The 22150-nt window shown below is 35.8% G+C and overlaps 1 protein-coding gene across 5 annotated transcripts in view; it reads left to right on the top strand.

Moving 5' to 3' along the window:
- Positions 1 to 16864, top strand: part of EDD1 (glycine-tRNA ligase) — a 426585-nt gene extending 409721 nt beyond the window's left edge. For all 5 annotated transcript variants that reach the window (XM_089786876.1, XM_089786879.1, XM_089786878.1 and 2 more), the window contains 3 exons: positions 15951 to 16032; positions 16197 to 16282; positions 16479 to 16864. In XM_089786876.1, coding sequence (XP_089643002.1) covers positions 15951 to 16032; positions 16197 to 16282; positions 16479 to 16577 — 267 coding nt within the window. In that variant the 3' untranslated portion in view covers positions 16578 to 16864. The remainder of the gene's footprint in view (positions 1 to 15950; positions 16033 to 16196; positions 16283 to 16478) is intronic.
- The last annotated feature ends 5286 nt before the right edge of the window (positions 16865 to 22150 follow it).

Genomic DNA, 22150 nt, shown 5'->3' with positions numbered 1-22150 from the left:
CACACACACATATTTTTATTAGTAATATGAGACACAAAACAATGTTTATATAAATCATGAATACAAATACTCAATGTAATGAGTATATCACTTCGACTGATGCTATACTTCAACACTCCCTCTTAGCAAGGGAGAAGTAACATAAACATTTTATGAGACATCAAAATTAAAAATATCTATACACAACATATTATCTGACTTTAACACTCTGAAATAGTGACTTGTCAAATAACTACAATCACAATGTTATGAACACTATCATAACATATATTATAATCTCTAATTGTCTGAAACAATATCTAGAGATGTCCATGATAACAAGCCTATCATTTGCAAAATCGTCATCTTACAAAGATTATCTTTTGTTTGTTCGTTATCATGGTGTCGGGCAAAATCCAGCCCATAGAACCATGATAACAGGTCTACCATTTATAAGATCATCATCTTATAATGGTTACTTTCTATTTATATATGTCAATGAAAGATCATCACTTTTCATTATATATCATATGTGAAATAGTAACTACCATGAACCTAGTCATAGGGTAGTACAAAGGGTTTTCACCTTATATTTCTCTCTCATAGAGGAGAGCACATTATAAAGAATTTCTCTTAGAAATTCTCCTCATAGAGAAGATATCATCCACAAAGGATTGCATCTCGAAATTTCTCCCTCTGAACATCAATCCTGGGAAATCAAATCCTCTTGTTACTTCCTCAGAAACTCTCATTACCCAGGGATGCTTGTCAAACTCATCACTCCCTCATGATATACGTAGGAGTAGGCCCATCAACATCATGTAGTCACCCACATGTATTTCTAAACACCCTCTGAATATAAATCTTCTAAGCTTCTGCATTGCCTTTGAAGAAGTGTCATACTCCCTCTTAATGTAGAAGAATCTCATAATCTCAATCATCATACTCCCTCTTAATTTAGAAGAATCTTATAATCTCAATCATCAAAGATGAGAGCCTTATTCTATCCATCTTGATCATCAGGGTCTACAGAGTTACTATCATTAGGTTGAGTCTGCCCAATATCTGATAGCATGTCTAAAGTACCAACTTTCTTTTCCTGTAAGAACATTATCAGGCATAAAGAAAAAGATCAAGGCAGATAACCCTTATAGTATGTATAGGATTACAAATAAAAGAGAGACTACAAATCAGATAAATGCAAAATATAAGAATACTTATCTGCAAATGAAGGCCATGGAATAACTTCTTTTCTAATGATGGTTCAAGTGAGAATGATACATTGCCTATTATTCCCCCCCTCAATGTAAAATTCTCACTCTTATATCATTGAACACTTTTATATCACATCAAATTTGACAACTTCTTTCTAAGTCCCAACTTGCTCTTTTCATCCATTGAAGCTCCAAACATTCATTATGCTTAATAGTAGAAACTAACATGTCCTTCCATTTTCTCAAACTCGTCCACAATACATCAATATCTTGAGTGATTATGGTTGTGCCACATGAATGAATATTTTGTAATCTATGTATTACAAATTTAAAATCGAGATCGCCAAAGGTTGACTGAATCATATCCTCTATGTTCTCCCTCTCTTTCAAGGTTGCCTCTAATGAAATGTGAGTCTCCTTCTGAATCTCAATCTCCCTCTTCCTGCAATAACATTCTCGGAGGAAAAGATCAAGATATATAGCTTGTATAGAAATAAGAATAATAAATCTGCATAATAAGACCATTCCAATAAAATATATTTTGAACATATATGCATATGTTCAAACTTCTAAATCTATATTATTTCCTTGTAAAGATCACTTATAAGAAAATAATTAAAAGTAACATTGAAAATTAAAAAAATACTTATCTTTTTATTTATCTATTTTCCTCTTTTACACTTCTTTATCCACATCCATTTATATCTCTTTGGACTAAACGACCTAACCTTGGAGTTTGACTGCCTTAGAAATAAGTTGAACGACACATTAATTCTTCTGACGTTATGATGCATACGTATCCTCCAATTTATTTGTTTAAAAACCTTTACTCACATATTTGTCCACACATAACATCTCTCCATGATTAAGGTGTTTATAACTTAAATATTATGCCTGTGTGTTGTGTGATTTAATAGGCATCGGTTAAGGAGAATCCATGCAGGCACTATAAGCCCCAAATAATCTTCCTAGATTTTTCTCTAGTCAGGGTTGCTGACATGGGAAGCAAGTTGTGCGGGTGACATAATAAAAAACAGCCTTACTAATTCTTCAATACTTGAAAAATGAAACATTGATTTCATTTGTTGTCATATAGAAGGTAATTGACAAATAATTACATATAGGTGATAACTACACCAAGAATGATTCACATAGATCATATATTAATCTGAAGCAGATAGAAAAATCGGATGTGATGTTTGAAGAAGACATGATAACAACCCTCTGATTCACGATAATAAGAAGAGAGTTGTCCAAGGTCTCTATTTTTATATACTCTATCTAAGAATAGGACCAGGGAAAAACAGAGCCAGAAAAGTGAAGAATAAATCATGTCAAAGTTTATTAAAACTGCTTCCAGGACAAGACTGGCCCCTGACCCGCAAACTGCTGCTACTATCTGCGTGGTTTGGTTCATATAAACACCACTTGTTCAATTTGACAGAAAAGAGCTATGCTTGGTCCCTCAGAACAGCAAACTTCCATGTAATGATCCCATGTTTTAGCCTTCACGTTCTTCAAAGTCTAAGTGGAGGATAAGAAAATTAAAGTCATTCAATTAAAATTAAAAGGTGACTTTGTATTAATAGTTTCTAGGGTATGTATTAATTATTGGAAGGACGGAAGCCTCTCGTGATTTAATTAATTATTGCTAGGGAAGGATTTCTAGAGAATGCATTAATTATTGGAAGGAGGAAGCTTCTAGCTCTTGCAATTAATTAATGTTTTAGTTCCTTCTAGAAGGATGAAGAAAAGGATAAATAGGGCTGAAACTCTCATTTTGAGCATGGGATTATTGTATCGGATGATTGTGAATTGCATTTGATAAGAGTTTGGATGTGTGAATCACATATCTTTCTTGGCATTAGAGGACGTTCATCCTCTCTTGTAACATTCTAGACGTCATTCCCTTAGGGTTTGGCCTTTGGAATACATCTCTTTGTACTTGATTGCAACATTTTTAGAATTAATATAATTTCAGCCTTGGTTCAGCTTTTGGGCATTCCTGGGTGTCCATTACAGTGGTATCAGAGCTATAAGTCCTGCCATCCTGTGGAGATCATATTGATAGCCAGATAAAGATGTATATTAGTCCAGATCAAGATGTGATGTTCAGACAGTTATTGGGTACATTAGAGAAGGGGCAACGTATGCAACAGGAGCAGAATAGGATGCAACAAGAGCAGAATAGGCGAATGGATATGATGTTGCAACTTATGGCTAGATAGATGGGCATCAACATTGATGATTTGTATGTTGCTGCAGAGCAAAAGGTAGTCGATTTCTCAAGTGGGATCGAGACACGTATAGAGCCAGCCAGCTATGATGTTGGTGATGTGGGCATTTCGACAGAGTTAGTAGAGACATGCGTGCAAAGTCAAGAGACCACATATGAAGCCTTGTCAGAGGATGATGATGTAGCAATAGTGGAATTAGGAGAATGCAAGGAAACTGTCATATCAACAACCACTTCTATGTCAGTTGAACCATCCAACGAGGAGTTTGGCAATAAGTATGCGGTTGTAGATGTGTGCTCTGATGATAGTACACTTGTTATTGCTAATGAGGTGAGCAATATAGTGACAAAGTCATATTATACTATCGATCAACAAAGTGTTAATGTTCACTCTTGGGATAGTACTATGTTCAACATGGATACAACATTGTCTTATGACAATTTGATGTTTGAGGCTGATCATTCGCTTGAGTGGAGTTGGGCTCAGTCTTCACCATCTACAAAGATTCAGTTTTGTGTTGCAGCAGTTGGGAGGAAGAGGTTTCATAGATCTTCTATGGAGCCGCCTTGTGGTGACATCGAGACTTATACTGCATTAGCACAAGTTTTGGGAGCTAACTTGCAGCACATGTGGTTGGTCTTAATGATATTCATTTGTAGTTTGTTTAATATGGATATCACATATTACTTCAATTGGGATCCAGGTGGAGGTTGGAGTTCATTATGTTACTTAATTGCTTGAGGACAAGCAATTTCAAGGAGGGCGGATTTGTAATGATCCCATGTTTTAGCCTTCACGTTCTTCAAAGTCTAAGTGGAGGATAAGAAAATTAAAGTCATTCAATTAAAATTAAAAGGTGACTTTGTATTAATAGTTTCTAGGGTATGTATTAATTATTGGAAGGATGGAAGCCTCTCGTGATTTAATTAATTATTGCTAGGGAGGGATTTCTAGAGAATGCATTAATTATTGGAAGGAGGAAGCTTCTAGCTCTTGCAATTAATTAATGTTTTAGTTCCTTCTAGAAGGATGAAAAAAAGGATAAATAGGGCTGAAAGTCTCATTGTTGAGCATGGGATTATTGTATCGGATGATTGTGAATTGCATTTGATAAGAGTTTGGATGTGTGAATCACATATCTTTCTTGGCATTAGAGGACGTTCATCCTCTCTTGTAACATTCTAGACGTCATTCCCTTAGGGTTTGGCCTTTGGAATACATCTCTTGGTACTTGATTGCAGCATTTTTAGAATTAATATAATTTCAGCCTTGGTTCAGCTTTTGGGCATTCTTGGGTGTCCATTACATTCCACCAGATCAATCGTACAGATAGAATGCTGTATTATTGCTGGTATGATAAATTCTGATGAGAAGAGTAGATATACTCAACAGGACTGCTGCCAACAAAACAAAGAACTCCCACACTATGATTCTAGGAATGAGGAGTGGCGACAGTTATCATACGAGTCATTTCACCTTCATTTTCCATAGACCTGATATCTTCTCAATGCAAGGAGAATGATATCACTTCCCACGTCACCTCTATTCATCAAATGGATGGTACTTAGTTCATTTCATGTTCGGGGGCGATTAATGTACATACTCTTACTCGTTCTTCCAATTGTTGTGTTTGTAGGTTGACTCTTGGTTATGTGGATGCCACGTCACAAGGTTATAAAACCAACATTTGCCTCTTATTGGGTACAAGTAACCCATCCTTAACACTAACACCTTACAAAACATATGAGCTGAAGTATAAAATGGCTTTATGTTTGTCAATATTATTCGAACATTGTTCTTAGTACGCAATTTATTTGGTAGTGATAATCAGAAACAAATTGGAGAATCGATAAATCGCAAAGCCCTCTTTTGAACAATTCTTGATTGACAGCGTACCCAAAACAAATAACTTCTCTTTTGTGTTGTGTAGTTGGAAGCTGCAAGTTATATGCTTTACTACAGTCTACTTTTCCTTGTTACGGGCTTTACAAACCATCTTTCTTGGTACTTGTTTTCAGTATATACACCAAAGTTGTTCATAACAAATGCAGTTTATTAGCGTCTGCCATAGACTTGAAATATAACTAATATGGAAGTCCAACCCCAATATTTATTCATTACATCCAAGTTCATGTGAATGTTATTGACTGGGATAGCCCTAGACTTGAAATATAACTAATATGGAAGTCCAACCCCAATATTTATTCATTACAATCCAAGTTCATGTGAATGGTATTGACTGGGATAGCCCTGTAGCAGCTGCATTTCTTCTGACAATTTTTATTTCAAGTAACTTCCAGATGTCTACCAGCCCTCTCAGATTTATGACATCATTTTCAAGTTTCTTCTGAGAGATATAATCACTCTCTGAATGGCGTTACCTTTACCAGCTTGCATGTGTGTGAGAAGACTCAGCTCTGGTAGTTATTTATGGTGTACTGATGTCTATTCTGGTAGATCAAGTCTAAAGCTTGAAAACATCTCTAGTGTTACAAGCTGGACATCTCTTTTGCAGAGGAGTAGTTTCATGGTTATCAGTTTGAGTTCATATTGCATTCCATTCTGTTCACCACTATCAATGATAGGCCTTTTCTGTATGGGCTTTAGTACCTCTTTGACAGCTTCAATATTTCACGAGCCCATTTGATCATGTTTGGACTCTTTTATGAATCACTCTGAGCATCTATTTAAATTTAATTTGCTGCTGTGCTTTTACACTCTTTAAATTTCACCGGCTCTTTGGAATTCTCTGTTTTTACCCTTTTTCCTTATAACATGCTTCTATATTCCCTACTTTTCAGACCTATGACCCGTGCTCTTTTGGCAACGAGTATTTTGAAAAATCTCTTGAACACGATTCGGCATAGCCTTGTACAAAATTTTATTGAAAATATTCAAAATAATAAGCACCATTGAATTTATCGCTTCTAATAGGATACAGAAGTTGTTGCAGATTTTCCTCCATAGCATTTATTACTTCTCATATATTGCTTGCTTTAACACATGGCTATTGTTGGGATAGATAATGTGATTATTATTATTTTTATTTTTATTTTTTTAAACTATACAGAATTTTGTATTACAATTTATCTTTGATACATTTGCAGTTGGCTCTGATACCATGTTAAAGTAACTAAGATCGTTTCTACAAATGTATAATCATTGCCATTGTGATTGATGATTTCCAAATGCAGATTTGGATCTCATATAAATATGAGAGGAAGAGACATGTCTCTATAGTTAATCACCATTTAATTAATTAATAACTATATGTATAACTCACCTTTAACATATATATAATATTATTAATTTATTAACCATACATGTAATATAATAGTATATTATTATATTATAATATATAATGCATAATATCTTTTATATATATAAGATACTTATCTTAAGGACAATTTATCATCAATGAGGTAGCTTTAATAAAATCAATCCAACAGAGGCTACAACAAAGTCATGCCCCATAGCTTATATAAGTCATAGACATACATACATACATACATATGTGTGTGTGTGCGCGTGCGCGTGTGCGTGTGCGTGTGTGTGTGTCTATAATATGAGACATAAAACAATGTTCATATAAATCATGAATACAAATACTCAATGTAATGAGTATATCACTTTGATTGATGCTACACTTCAAAAGGATGGAGATAGAGACAACAAACTAAAGCTCAAGAGTTCTAGAATTATTTTCAAATTTGAAGGTAGGATTTCATTGTTTTCTTTTGCATGTGTTGTTGATATTCTATCAGTGTTGCTGATTTTAGAATCAGTTTTCAGATTTATGTATGTTTCCTTCTAGGCTCAAAGCATTGTAATTTCAGAACATTGTTGTAAACTTGTAGTCTCCTTTCAAGATAATCAATAGAAAGTAAGATCATGTTTCCTATTTGCAATCATTGTTGCTATAAGTTGATTTGTGATAGGGGAGTACCCTACATTAGATTTTGAGTCAAATCATGTTACTGATTTGTATTTGTGTCCTTAAGAGGGACAGTATCTCATCATCACTGGTATTAGAGCTAGCGTTCTTGAGTGTGTGGGAAGAGTGCCAACCGTGAGGCAATTTGGAACCAAGATGTATGGGTTGAGTGCATGAGTTTGTTACTTTCATCCCAACATTGAAGCTGGTTAGAAGGTGCATACAGAGAGATATAGATACATGCATGTAGAGTGGAAGTATTACTCAAGTTCACAAAGATATGCTAATCATATAGAATAACACAATTGAGATACATATAAAGTAAAACATAGAATATACCATTAATACTACAATACTAGTAGGCGAGGAAATAGTTTCTTTATTAATACCAAAAACATGCGTATATTGACAATATTTCAAGTACTTATAGAAGGGTTGGTTGGTTGGAAACCAACCGATGCATTCCCTCACTTCCTAACTACCCATCTTGACTAGCTTTAACAGGTACTAAACGTAATAGTTACTTTATTCCGATTACATCTATCCCCCCCAAAAAAAGAAGTCATCTTCTAGATAACTGTTAAACAAGAAAACAACAAAAAAGAACTTTGACTTCAAGAAGGATGGGAGGACATCCTTGTGCTCGGAGCTCCCTATAGCTGTTGGAGATCCCTTTCAGCCGTCTTTTGTTTTGCCCGAACACCCTACAATACCTTTAAAGTGGCCATCTTCTTGGCTTCCAATGTGGCGATCTTGTTTTCCAATCCAACTTTCTCTGTTTTCCAAGCTTCCTGCATTGCAACTTTCTCGACTTCCTATTGATGTTGAAAATTCTGCCTTTCTAGCCCCAATGCTTTAGCCAGACTTTTTTTCTGTGCCATTTTCCCTTTGTTTTTTGTCATCTTCCCTATCTCCTTCTTCCTTATCTCCTTTGCTTGCAGTACCCCAAGTTTCTTCTTTCTGGAATAAAAAATGTTTCCTCGACACGCATTTCCTATGCTTAATTTCACCATTGTGTGTTGGTGAGTCAATTCCAAAATTTCTTTAATTGTTTGTATATGCCACCTATACCAACCGTTTTTGTGATGTGTGTAACATACAAATTTTTCATAACCAATTTTTAACTCCTAATATCTGATTTTATAAGTAATTGATTCCATTTCACATGACAATGATTTCTACCAACTGATTATAACTGAAAGAAACTCTTTCCATTCTAATTGTCTTTCATGTACAGCTGATCTCATGTGAAACAAAAGAAATGTTTATATATTACTAATAATTTAACTACTTCTAACATATTCATCTGAAATAAAGTAACGGCTAATCATATCAACTGAAATGCTTATTCAACATAAAAGTAAATGCTTACTCCATCTAGAAATTAAAGTATCTATATATTCTTCTAAGGGTTAAAAGTAAAAAAAAACATAGAATAATAATGAAAGAATTCATTTATCTCATTGTCCAAGCCTCAGCATTGGTGAGAGGAGAAGCATTGACATAGGCTTAACCTCCCAACCGCGAACCATTACTTAACCCCACAGATCCTAACTTAATAGAATGACCCTCCCTACCTTCGGATCGGGCTTGGGATGTTCATAAGCTCAGCCATCTAAGTAATCAGGCGGTTTGAGTGTCTCAATAGTTATTCTCTAAAATAATTGAAGCATCTGGACAAACAACAAAGATCACATTTTCGGCACATCTACCCATTTCTACCCTGGCCAAGGATTTCAAGTTGGGTTCGTAAACCCGATCTCCACCGCTCGACTTGACAACATATTTCATAACTGGAACATGCATGAGCTATTATAGTTTTTGTTTATTATTTATTTATTTTGATTCCATTCTTGCTTGTGAAGACTCTCTACACCTCCTCACCTTCTTAGGCTACCATGTCGATGATTCCTAGGTGCTCGTGAGTTTATATCCACTATATTTGCTTTACACCTCTTCACCTATAATGGCATTATTGCTGGTGAATTCCTTGGTGTTGGATTCCATGATATTATTTTCATCTCTGTGTGATATAAATGGATGTAATAAATTCTGAGCTAAGTTAATTGTTCATGCATGATTGATACACTGTCATGATTAAGGAACATCAATGATATAAATGACAGATTCTATGTTCTAAATCTATATAATGTCCCCTTGATTCGGTCTGTAATAAATAGGCATCAGTATTTTGGATTCTATGCATAAAGGACACACAACTGATGCAACAACATGGAAAGAAATGCAAACAAGGTTCGATGGTATCTAAACTTGGTCTTTATGTTCTACATGAATCACGACAGACTTAGCATTATGAAACAATATAAAAAGGGAAACATAGTTCGGCAATATCTTACGCGACACCTCTGTTCTGCTTCAGATTCTTTATGGTTGGGAGAATGGACTCAGCTTCCTGCTCAAAATCCCGTAGATATGGAACATGAAGGTGATATGGAGAAAACGAAAGAGCAGCGGTTTCAGTCGGAAATTACTCCCAGTCTCTCCACTCTATGTAAACATAGAGAACAGAGAGCCACCGATAGCAGAGAAGAAAGAATAAAAAGACTATGTTAAGACATGATCATGAGACTCTATAAAAAAAAGGAATAGCTTGGCTCTTCGGCTACCAACAGTTACAAGAAGCTATTTGAATGCCTTTCAAATCGAATAAAGAGGAGGGAAATAAAAATAAGAAGTTAAAGAGTTTTTATTATTATTTAATTATTATTATACATTCCTATGTAAGTTCATGTGCTTGTATTGATAAAGTGGCATCATTATATTATAACTTATAATTTATTGGTGTCACCTTATTTTTATATACATATGTTTGTATTTGAGAGTGTATAATAATGATTAAATAATAATTTCATTAAAGGTATGAATTATGTTTAATTTATATTATTTATTATATTGTTCTTTTAGTATCTCATGCATGATCCACCATGCAGTATATTGTCAAATCCTAGTATCCTTGCCAGGGTAGTCTTAGGTCAAACCTGTCGATTCTGATGACTTGATCATTCGACCATCCCCTTCCGATGATCCCGTTTAGCAATGCTTCCCCTCTCTTCAATCTTCTTCTTGCAATCACTCAAACAAACATTCTCGCCAAGACATTAATTCAAAATATATTAATTGTTAATTCAAAACCATTGCCGATCATCTAGTGACCGTTAGAGATTTCATCAACATCTATAATAACTACTCATTTCACATGATCATGAAAACAACTCATTATAAGTGGATACAACGTATATAATTCAACTAACTCACTTCACATGATTAGAAAAGAAATAAATTGATACAATGTCTACAATTAACTAACTCACTTTACATGAAAATAATTTGTTAAATCGATGGCTATGATGAATTTAAAATTTAGGGCAAAATTTTGGGATGTAACAATGTGATTGTTTGTAACGAACATCCACGTGTGGGAATGTGGTACAGATGAAGCGTATGTAGTATGGCTAAAACTTCCTCCTATCTTGGAATTGATAAGTATGACTTTTTGTAATGTCTCCTGTCGTCGTACGGATGAACTCTCCCATATGGGATTCCGTACGGATGTTGCTTCCACCTGCACGGGCTTTTCCTCTTGTACAGATGATGTCTTAGGTGTTTCTTCCCTTGCCTCTAGTACGGATGCCTCCTGTGCTCCCTCTATTGCTTGTATGAATGCCCCATGTACTAATAATGCCCGTTTAAAAATGTCTTGCCATGCTTCTCCTTTTGCCTTTGGTACGGATGCCTGGCGTACTTCCCCTACTGCTTGTTGTACGAAAATCCCATGTGCTAGCCTTTGTTGTATGGATGCCTATCATACTAGTGTCTTCCGTACGAGTGTCTTTCGTACCTTCTCCTCTACTATCTTCTTCCTTCGTACGGTGCCCTTCTAAAAAGTTCCCACGCTTTCCTCTTGCTGTATGGATGTCTATACGGTTGTTCCCTCTTCTTCAAGATGTATGGCTGGTGCTTCCTCTGGTATGACCAGCCATACGTCTGTCTCCTTCCGTACAACCTCAACTTCCTTGCCTCATACGGCCTTTAGTATCCTCCTCCTTCAAGCTTCATCTGTACTTGTTCCCCTCATACAGTTGTTGGTCTCCCTCCGTACAGTTGCAATTCTTGTATGTGTTGATATAGCTTTATAAGACTTAGGGTGGAGATTTATTTCTTTGTTGTTACTTTCTCCTTTTGTACTTATGAAATAAGTAGGGACCTGTTCTTTCCTTTCTTCCTATGTTTTTGATTTAGACCTACTCACAAGGTCTTTTACCGGTTTATTATGTAGAGTAGATAACTTTATTGCCCTTTTCTCTTTATACTCCGTGTACTCCTCCGAGTACCTTCCTTCTGACTAAGATTCTTGTATTTGCAACATATTACATTTTGCGTGGAAAACTTCATAGTCTCCCATTTGCCAGTGGAATAATCCATTAAGGGAACTTGTGTCATCGTCTGAGCATTCCCCTAGTTTGAGCACCCCTTCCTCATTTGGTTCCATCCCTTCATAGTTTTCTCCTTCAGAGTCTAATGCCAAGTCTTGACTTACTGACTAGTTCTTCAGATCTATGATGTATTTTCTTCCTTCAGTCTCAATAAATAGCGTGTTCCGTTTCCAATTATGGGTAGCTTTTGCTGCGACCAACCATCCCCTACCCAGTAAAGCATCGTACCCTTTCTTCTCTAAAGTGATAACCACAAAATCCAAAAAAAATTGTTGCGTACCAACTATGACTTTTTCTCCCATCAAGGTTCATATACTCTTGATTCCATGTTGGTCGGCTCCTACTAGTTGAAATGTCAATGGCCAAAGTGTAGGTTTCCCTATTTTCTTCCATGCTTCTTCTGATAAAGCATTTACGTTGGAACCTCCATCAACAATGGTATTTGAAAGCTTGCACCCTAACATCTCCATCTCTACTACTGCTGGTGTTCTCCCCATTTCTATAGTGAATAGGGTATTGTCTTTTGTTTGTATTTCTCCTTCCTTCTCTTTCTTTGAATTGTCCCTTTCAGATTTGCCCCCTAAGTTAGCACTACCTACAATTGGGATGGTGTTTCTAATAAATCAGAGATTCTTATTGGGATAGTGGTTTCCAGTACTTGCCTCACAATATTTGGTACACCCATATTGGAAATAGGTTTTTCTAGCCTTATCTTTCCTTCCTCTCCCGTGCTATCTTAAATGCCCTTCTTTGCTTCCTGAAATCTTTCTGTCTCTATGGTAGCATCTAGATAGGTTAATTTTCTAGCTTGCATCTTGGTGACCACCAGAATTTCATCTTCGGCATCTTCAATGTCTAACATATTTACCTCCTTCTGTCTCGGACAATTCGCATCTTCATGGTTGCCTAGCCCACACCATTTACAAAGCATCCCTCCATTTTGTCCTCCTCCACTTTGGCAATCTCATGCAAAGTGTCCCCATTCATCGCATCTCCTACACTGGATCATTGGTCTCCATTTGGAATCATACTGAAGTGGACGCCGGGGTGTGTTATTATTTGTTATTATTGTTACTTACCCTCCTGTTGTTTCTCTATCCTCTTGGTGGGGGTTTTGTATTTGTATTCTTCTGAGGAGTGGAGGGTGGTGTAGATTGTTCCCCTTGGGTCAAGAATACTTGAGCGCTCCGTGTTTTTAAATTGTAGGTACAATCTCTAATTGTGTGCCCCAGTACTTGACAAATCTCGTAGAATGCTTTCTTCAAGCATACTCCTTTCGTGTGGCCTTCTTTTTCACACTCAGTGCACCAGAGTTCTATCCCTTCTTTCTTTTCTTCTTTACTCCCTGCGACTTCCTTCATTAATCTTCTCAGGTCTTTTCATAAGGCTTGAATGGGTTTGGATTCTTCTTCGCTTTCTTTCAAACTTTCACTGGAACTTCCATGTCTTCTCGCCTTAGAGGTTTTACTCTCGCTTTCTATGTCCATGGCACAAGTACACGAATCCCCAAATGTTGATGTTGGAACTATCTTCATTTTTTTTCTAAGTGACGGTGTTAGTCCTTCGATAAACCATCGTTTCTTTAGTCCATCTATTGGCTTGCTGTCAAGTTTCCCTAGTAGCTCTTTTAGCCTTCTACTATAGGTTTTAACGGATTCATTCTTTGCTTGTCTTGTGTTATAAATCTCTGTTACTATTTCATCATCATCCCTCAGAAGTCTGAATTCTTCCTCAAAGGCTGTGCTGATATTACTCCATGTGTTTTTCTTTGTTGCCTCCAAATCGGTATACCAATCAATGGCTATACCTCTTAGTGTGGTAGGGAAAGCTTTTAGCCACTCGACTGGGACATTTCCTCCATTGGCTTGTCATATTGTTATGCATGTTTTACAGTGGTGGGCGGGGTCCTCTAAGCCATCGCCTATGAACCTTGGCAATTTTTGTTTGTCAAATGTGGGTCTTTTTCCCTCCTAATGGAACACTTATTCCCGATGGCACTTTTCCTCTTGATGGAACACTTCCTCGCTATAGAACTCTACCTCCCGATGGAACACTCCCTCCTAATGGAACACCTCCTCCCAACTGGAAGTTCACTCTCGAGGAGGAACTACTGAAAGTATCCTCTTCTTCTTGACTTTTCTCTTGTCAGAGATCTCTCCTTGCAGGTGTCTCTGGGTTTTTGTATCCCAACTTCCTTGTTGGTGTCTCTGAGATGACCAATTTTGCTATACCTTCAATTGTGTGCTCGATCAACCCCTCTTGGATTCTCGTGGAATCTCCTTGTCCTCCTCTCAAGTTACGACTTCTCTCCTGTTGTTGGAGACGTAGTATCCTCAAGGCGACTTCTTCCTCAGTTTCTTCTCCTTGTACCCCGGCTGGGATATATGTTTGGAATTAGGGGCATGAATCAATTTTATTGTCTTTCTCTTTTACTCGTACAAATTGCTTGCTAACAGGTGAGGAATCTCTCCCAAGAGATTGTACACCACTGGTGGCACTGGAAGTTCGTCGCGTACCGTACCTTCAGGAACTATTCTCTTGCGGGCTTCCCTTCATACGTACTGATTGATCGCAACTTCCCAGGCCGTGACCAGATCACGTGTCAACTGATCTTCCTTAGTTATTTCCTTCTCTTCCCGTCATTATTTTTTACTTGGATGAACAGTATAAAGGCCCTTCCCATTACTCCATCCTGCCAACCTCCAGGTTCAGACTTAGGCAACGGCGCCAAAAATGTAGAGTGGAAGTATCACTTAAGTTCAAAAAGATATGCTAATCGTATAGAATAACACAATTGAGATACATATAAAGTAAAACATAGAATGTACCATTAATACTACAATACTAGTAGGCCAGGAAATGGTTTCTTTATTAATACCAAAAACAACATGTGTATATTGATAGTATTCCAAGTACTTATAGAAGGGTCGGTTGGTTGGAAACCAGCCGACGCATTCCCTCGCCTCCTAACTACCCATCCCAACTAGCTTTAACAAGTACTAAACATAATAGTTACTTTATTCTGATTACAATGTGAGTATGTTATAGATGTATAAGCAAGTAAGTTGCGAAAAGATCTACATAGAGAAGATGTGGAGAAAGTTGCAAAAATATCTACATGGAGAAGTTGTGGAGGAAGTTTTCTCGAGTGTGTTAACATATCATTGAACGCGAGACAATATGTATTGGGATTTGATTTGTGTTGAAGATTTTAGAAGTTGAGGATAGAATAGAGGAAGAACAAAATGAGCTGTGGAATTGGATTGGTTCTGATGATTTTTGTGCTTGAGGGAGAAACGGAAGATTATGAGATAAGATGATAAAGATGCAGCAGCAATCAGATGATATAAGAGCAAAGATTGAAAAGATACTAGAAAACAGATAAGTAAATCACCGTGTTATGGTATAACCATTTACCTATTTATAAATGTACTTATCTACTTTCTGTTATATGTTTGGATCAATTTATTTTTCCTTTTTAAGAATATCACTTCCTTTAAGATGCCTGTAGGAAGTCATTTCCACAGGCGTTGCTTTCTTACACCTAGCCACTTAAAGTTAAACATCATTACCCTAATATATTATTACACGATGCATCAAGTCATCTAAACAAGAAGTTGCAGTTAATGACAAAACAATAGGCCTTCTGATTGACATTGAGATTCACTCTTTGACTCCAACATTCTGCAACTTGAAATGTACATGGATAAAGTTCTGTTGGATTCAAGTATATGAATGATAAAGGTATAAGATGGAGAAGCTATATTTAAGAATCAAGATTAATGAATGGCTATGTTAATGCTAAAATCTCACATTTCAACCCAATAGTCCATGAGTTTCAGTATTGTGCTCAGTGTATAGTATCTGATATCCCTAAGTGTTTGTGGAGCCTTAATTTAGTTTATTTCCTCTGTTTTTGTTTCCAAACCAAGCGAATTCAAGCTCATTTTTAAATCTTTAATCACTTCTTTCTAACTGTGTTTGCAAATCTGGTGTCAAATACAATTTCTAATGGATCCGTAGTACTACTGCTGAATTTATATTTGAACACATGCAAATATAGTTACTACCTTTTTTACTTCATTTCTAAGACTTGGCATACAATTTTCTTTCAAAATATTGAACTTGTCAGGTCAATGAAGCTCTTTTTGAAATGGAGGAGGAGAAAGCATTGTGGAGGGCTTTTCAAAACGTTCAATCCAGAATAAGTCCAAGTGTGTATTTTATTGTATGATTTATATGTTGTCATATTTATCTGCGAAGTTTAGATACTATCGTACATTTAATATTAAATCCAATAAAATTTTAGGATGTGAAGTTATTAAGCTGAATTATCATGAATAATCACAACCTAGCCAATTTACATGCTTTTTTTTAGGTGTTGGCATCGATGTTTTTATAGAAGCGTCAACACAACTTGTTCAACCGCTTGAACATTTTTTCAGTAATGTTTTTGTTATGACGGTATGCCATTTTGTTTTTACTTAGCTCATTGTTTTTCTCACTGCATGTAGTCTCTAAGTTTTGTTTTTCAATTTTTACCTTGGAGAGCATCTGCTCGATATTTCAAATTCCAATAACATTAATTGATAGTCTTCCACATTGACTATAGAGAATGCCAACTCTGTACCATTAACACTATCCAATATTATTTTAACAGGAAGATGAGAAGTTGCGGAATAACAGGCTTGCTCTATTGGGGAGAATCTCAAATCTTCCTCGTGGAATCGCAGACCTGTCAGTTTTGCCTGGATTTTAGGAGCAAAAATTGCGGGTGTAGATAGAAGTACATTTTTTATTCATATTGAGAAAAGCAATACCATATACTTTTGTAAGTTGATAAAGGATATGCTTCCTGGAATAAAATGTTTCAATCTTTAAGCGAAGCCATTTTTCTCAAGCACGTGTATACCAAAGAAATCTCTCAAACTGCTCTATAAAACTTTTGAATGAGAAGATTGCATGTGTAATTTTTCAATATCAGGAATGAAAACAATTATTTCATAAATAAAATATTTCATGTTTCAATTGATGAATTCCCTGGAATACAGTGTTGCAATCTTCAACTGGTCTATTTTTATCTCATGCAAATATAACAAACAAACAGTTTGTGCTACTATATCTGGAGTTGAAACTTTAAATGAGGAAGAGTGCATTGGTATTTTTTTTGAAGTCGTAGTTCTCTACTATTTTATCAAGAAATATCATCAATAAAACCATTATTGGGAAACTGAAATGTATCATTTTTCAGAGGCCATATATATAAGATAAATGAGTTTATTCTAAAAAGGTTCTGGTCTACATTATACAATAAAATAATATGTGAATTTTAACAGCATCTGTTCAAGAGTCGCCAATTCTAGATGTTAACAATGGAGGGGCAAACAGGGGCCCAGCACCCTAGTCACCTTCTTTGCAACATTATGAGCATTCTTTTGCTGTCTTTCAATGTGCATAATATAATCACTTTTTTTATGTCCTTAAATTCATTTTTTAGCTATGTAGTTCAATGCTTTTATGTGAAATCACAAACTCAGAAAGATGCTTTTTCCTAATCTCCTTTAAAAGTTCTTTGTTGCCTGTTGTGTTTCTGAGTAATGCCCAGCTTTGACTCCTGTTCAGTCACCCTTCTTGCCCGCTACTCATCACTGCTTTAAAGGCCTATTAATCATGTCAAAGCAAGCCTTATGATAATGTAATGGTTTAATTGTATCCTGTTCAGTCAGCCTTCTTGCTCTCTACTCATCACTGCTTTTAAAGGGCTATTGATCATGTAAAAGGCAGCCTTATGATGATGTGAAGGATAATAAACCTTTTTCTATTTAATTGTTTGTCTAGACTAACCAATTAATGTAAATTGTAAAGCAATAAATACATGGAAGAATCTAGATAACAGGGCTGCAAGCAATGAATGTCAGGAAACAAACATAAATGTTAAAATTGAAGAAAAAATGAAAGACAGCACAGTTAGCTTTAGATATGAAGATGATATCTATTATTTTGTTACACAATAAAATCAAGTTGTTTCAGGCCTAGAAATAACAAGACCTTACATGTCTTTTGCGTTGGATTTGGCTCAGAAAAGGGTCAAGTCTAGTGATGTGGGTCATTTGTTGCAGCTGTAGATAATGATCATTCTTTGTAAATATAATATAGTTGACAATGTGTTATTTAATTGAATTAAATCCAGTCTTCTCTGTGTTGCTTTAAGTACTGGCGGTATGTATGAACATCTTTAGAAGGCTGCTAAGACAAATGCTCTAGAATAATTAATGTAAATGCAAATTGTTTTTAATTCAGAGATATAAGTGTATTTCGCATGCTTCTCTGAATTTGATAAGTTTGAATGAGAGAGGATCAAATAGGAAGTGAAATGAATACAGTGATTAATCTGCCAATAAACAGAAAATCGGCAAATTTTTAGACTTAGTCAAGTTGCGATTTTTTCAGCCAAATACTCGCTTGGGTGAATAACTCTGCGATTAGTTGCAAATCAGTGATTATGACAACTATGAACAATACACAAAACACTCAATACATTTATTGGGAGAACCCTTCCACTGGAAGGAAAAAAAATTGTGGCACGCCAGCAAAAAATGTCTTTTATTGATCATAAAATATTCAAGTACATGGATTTCCACTTGATTGATTTACAATATATCAACCAATCACATAAATAGATTGCATAAGCCTCTTTATCTTTCATACAAAGCTATCTTTGAGTCCCCAAAATAAGACTTCATATCTCCACATATACAGCACTTCACATTTCCATACGCATGCCTCTTTACATGATGCATGACACGTCTTTTTGCATAATATTAACTTAAATATAATCACAAATATCTATTTTAGTTGAAGATGACCATAACAATCATAACAAACATATTTCTATCTCATAAAATTAGAGATAAAGATCTCTATTGCAGCTACAAACTTCAACAGTCCCTCTTAACAAGAGAGATATTTAGTTAGGCATGCACACATAGTTGCAATCAAAGATAAAAAAATTCACATAAAACATGTCATCTCAGCATAACATAATCCACCTTTGTTACATCATGAGCACATAGAATAGAGTCACACACATGATTTTCACTATGCCTTCTCACAAAGGGTAGAATTAAGACTTGTATCTCAAAACTTCTTCCAGAGAAGGATATATTTCCAGGATGCCTACTCGCAGAGGGTGGTCCACCATACTTACATGCAGAAGATGCAATGAGAGCTTTCACCTCAAACTTCTTCCAGAGAAGAATGCATTTCCACCATGCCTACTCACAGAGGGTGGTCCACCATACCTACTCACAGAGGGTGGAATGAGGGCTTTCATGTCAAATGTCTCCCAGAGAAGTATACATTTCCACCATACCTACTTGGAGAGGGTGGTCCACCATACCTACTCACAGAAAATGAAACAAGAGCTTTCACCTCAAACTTCTCCTAGAGAAGAATGCATTTCCACCATGCCCAATTGCAAAGATCGGTCCATCATACCTATTCAACCTATTTGTAGAGGGTGGAATGAGGGCTTTCACCTCAAATTTCTCTCATTCTCAAGAGATTGTTTGAATGTTGAGACTCCCTCTCAACAAGGACAACAATCTCATTGGTTTGATTAGCACAATAAATCAAAGTTGATTCTAATGTTTCACCAAACAAGGAACATTAGTAGCAACACTGCTACATGAGCTAGTTGGTTCTGAACAAAAGGATTTGGTGCTTTCCCTCTGTTGGTCAAGTTCCCTTTGAGTCTTAATTCCTCCTCTTAGAATAAATGATCAAAGTGACAGACTATATAGATTCTTTCCTTTTAAAGAAGATATGTGACACCAAATTAGTTACATGGTTGAAGCAATGTCAATGTTCATTTCAACAGCGTACATGATCTTTCATGTAATATCTCAAATGAGGCAAAGTCTCAATGCAAGCAATGTTGGATTTTAGACTTAGGTATAGATCCTCTTTGTCAAATTCAACCTCATTAATAGGATTGGGTACAAGGCTCCAATTTGCACTCTTATAATGTATCCTAGGACCTTTGCAACAAGCCTGGAATGACATGTCACCTTACATCACTTTTAGATTTTTGAAATGTATTGGTAACTGCACGAAGAATTTTGTATCACTAATTGAGATGTGCACCTGACATTAAGATTGTTAAGAATGACACAAGCTCTGGCTTAACACAAAAAATATCGCACTGCACCATGGAGTTTGACCAAGAACTCAGTAACCAACAAGAATTTGTTGTATTTGGATCCATGGAGAAACCATCACATGATAGGATTTCACACCAAGTGATCTCCAAGAATTTGAGTCCCATTGCAAAGAACACATCAATACTCCACATCAAGTCATATAACTCAATATAAAGCTCATTGGCAACACACACCATGATTTCACAAGATCTCAAATAAAGAGTATTATCTTCTTCCATATCAAATCCAACTTCAAGATTCCATACAAGATGTTGCTCCATGTATATGGGTTCAACTTTTCTTCAAGAATCTCAACTTAAGTTGCAATCTCTTGTCATCTTATTGCTTTTGAATTTGTCCTTAAAGTAGTTTAGGAGATATTAGTAGAAGTCCATAGAGCCATACTACCATGAAGAAAAATATGTAGATCAATGCTAAAAGAACACATTATTTCTAGTGTAATAAAACGAATTAAAACTAACTAAAATTCATGATCCATATTCAAAAACATAAAAATAGTTCAAGAATGCCTATACTTCAATCATTCCTTTGTTAGCAACTTAGTTTTGCATATGCAACACATATCAAATATATCTCCCCAACCTCTGTTGGAGCTTCCAATGAAGGCTGAGATGATATAGATTCTCCTCAATCCAATGCAAAACAACTTATATTTATGTCGGCAAATGATAAATGTGAGCAAGCAAAATACCTTCTAGGCTTGTATGCATCTAAAAACTACTTTAGTGGTGACCATGTTGTTTATATGATCTTAAAGAGCTCCTACAAATGTACCATTGTTTACCTAGCTACCTCCCAAGGTTGGATGTTATGAAAAAGGAAATAAACAAATATTCTTGAGTTTGAATTGAAAAGTTTGGAATATAGTCTAGCATATAAGACAAAACACTGTAAATAGATTTGATTCATTCTTGAGTTTTTCATGCACTGATTTTTTCCATCCCCCATTGAATGCTAATATAGTTGATTGTGTAAATAAAGTTGAATAAAGTCTCCACTCATAACATAACCTCTCCAGAAGGGATCTAAACATTTACGGAGCATAAAGTACAAATATCTGTTGAAAAAAAATCATGAAATGACAAAATGCAAACTCTGTAAAAGCATGATCACTTCTATAAAACATGAGCACTTTAGAATTTCCTCTCCACAAAATTTTCTACCATATACTCAAGCACCAACCCTTCTATTGAATGTTGTGATTATATATTCAACCACAAAAAGAACTCCAATAAGAGAAATTGATAGTAAAGACTATTTAACAAACAACACAATAACGTGTGAATGCAAGATGAACAACTTTAAACCTCTAATTGCCACACGCATCATTGTTAAAGTGGAGAAATAGAGAAAAGCACATGGGAAAAATCTTACTCCAAAAAGAGATGAAAAAAGCAAAAATGATGTCTCAAGAGACTCTCTCAAAGCCATAATTATAATGAAAACCCCATGATAGACGGTTGAGACTCCATAGGTCCTAGAATGGTAGAAATCTTGTGTCAATGATCAAACCAATATGGCTCCAATATGGGAGAAACAAAGAAAATGGACAAGGAAGATGAAACCCCTAAGTGTAAGGTGAACCTCAAAGTCCTAGTTGATTCTCAAAAGAGTGCATGAGAATCTTGTAATGGAATTCCAATGGAGGTGGGATAACTAGTGTGTTGAATCTATCATCTGAGAGGAGATGAATGTCCTCTGATATATCCTCAATAATTGCACTGGGTGGCTCAATGAATGGATCTCCAAAGTTAGGTAATGTTGAAAAGTAATCATGTGCAACATATGGAATCCAAGCAAGAGGTGGAAGTGTAGAAGTCACAATAGTGGTCTCAGGAACAACACAATTTCAAGTAACTTGACTTCACCTCAAGATGCTCTTATGAAGAAAGAGAGTGATACTCCGATAGTGGAACAATCTAAGAGTACAAGTGGGAAGAATGATCAATAGTCCTTGCACGAACAATATTGCATGTCTCACTATCTCTTATGTGTATTGAATTTTGTGCGAACTCAGTTTTCCTCCCTATCCCACTATGAGTAATATGATAAATAGAGAGAATGTTAGAGGACAAGGATGAAATACATACTACATCATGAAATGTACCAT

The sequence above is a fragment of the Cupressus sempervirens genome, chromosome 6 (assembly GCF_028749045.1).
Source record: "Cupressus sempervirens isolate cs-2001-9-10 chromosome 6, ASM2874904v1, whole genome shotgun sequence".
Taxonomy (NCBI): domain Eukaryota; kingdom Viridiplantae; phylum Streptophyta; class Pinopsida; order Cupressales; family Cupressaceae; genus Cupressus; species Cupressus sempervirens.
The sequence above is the reverse complement of the archived record's forward strand: the minus strand, read 5'-3'. Positions and strand labels throughout refer to the sequence as shown.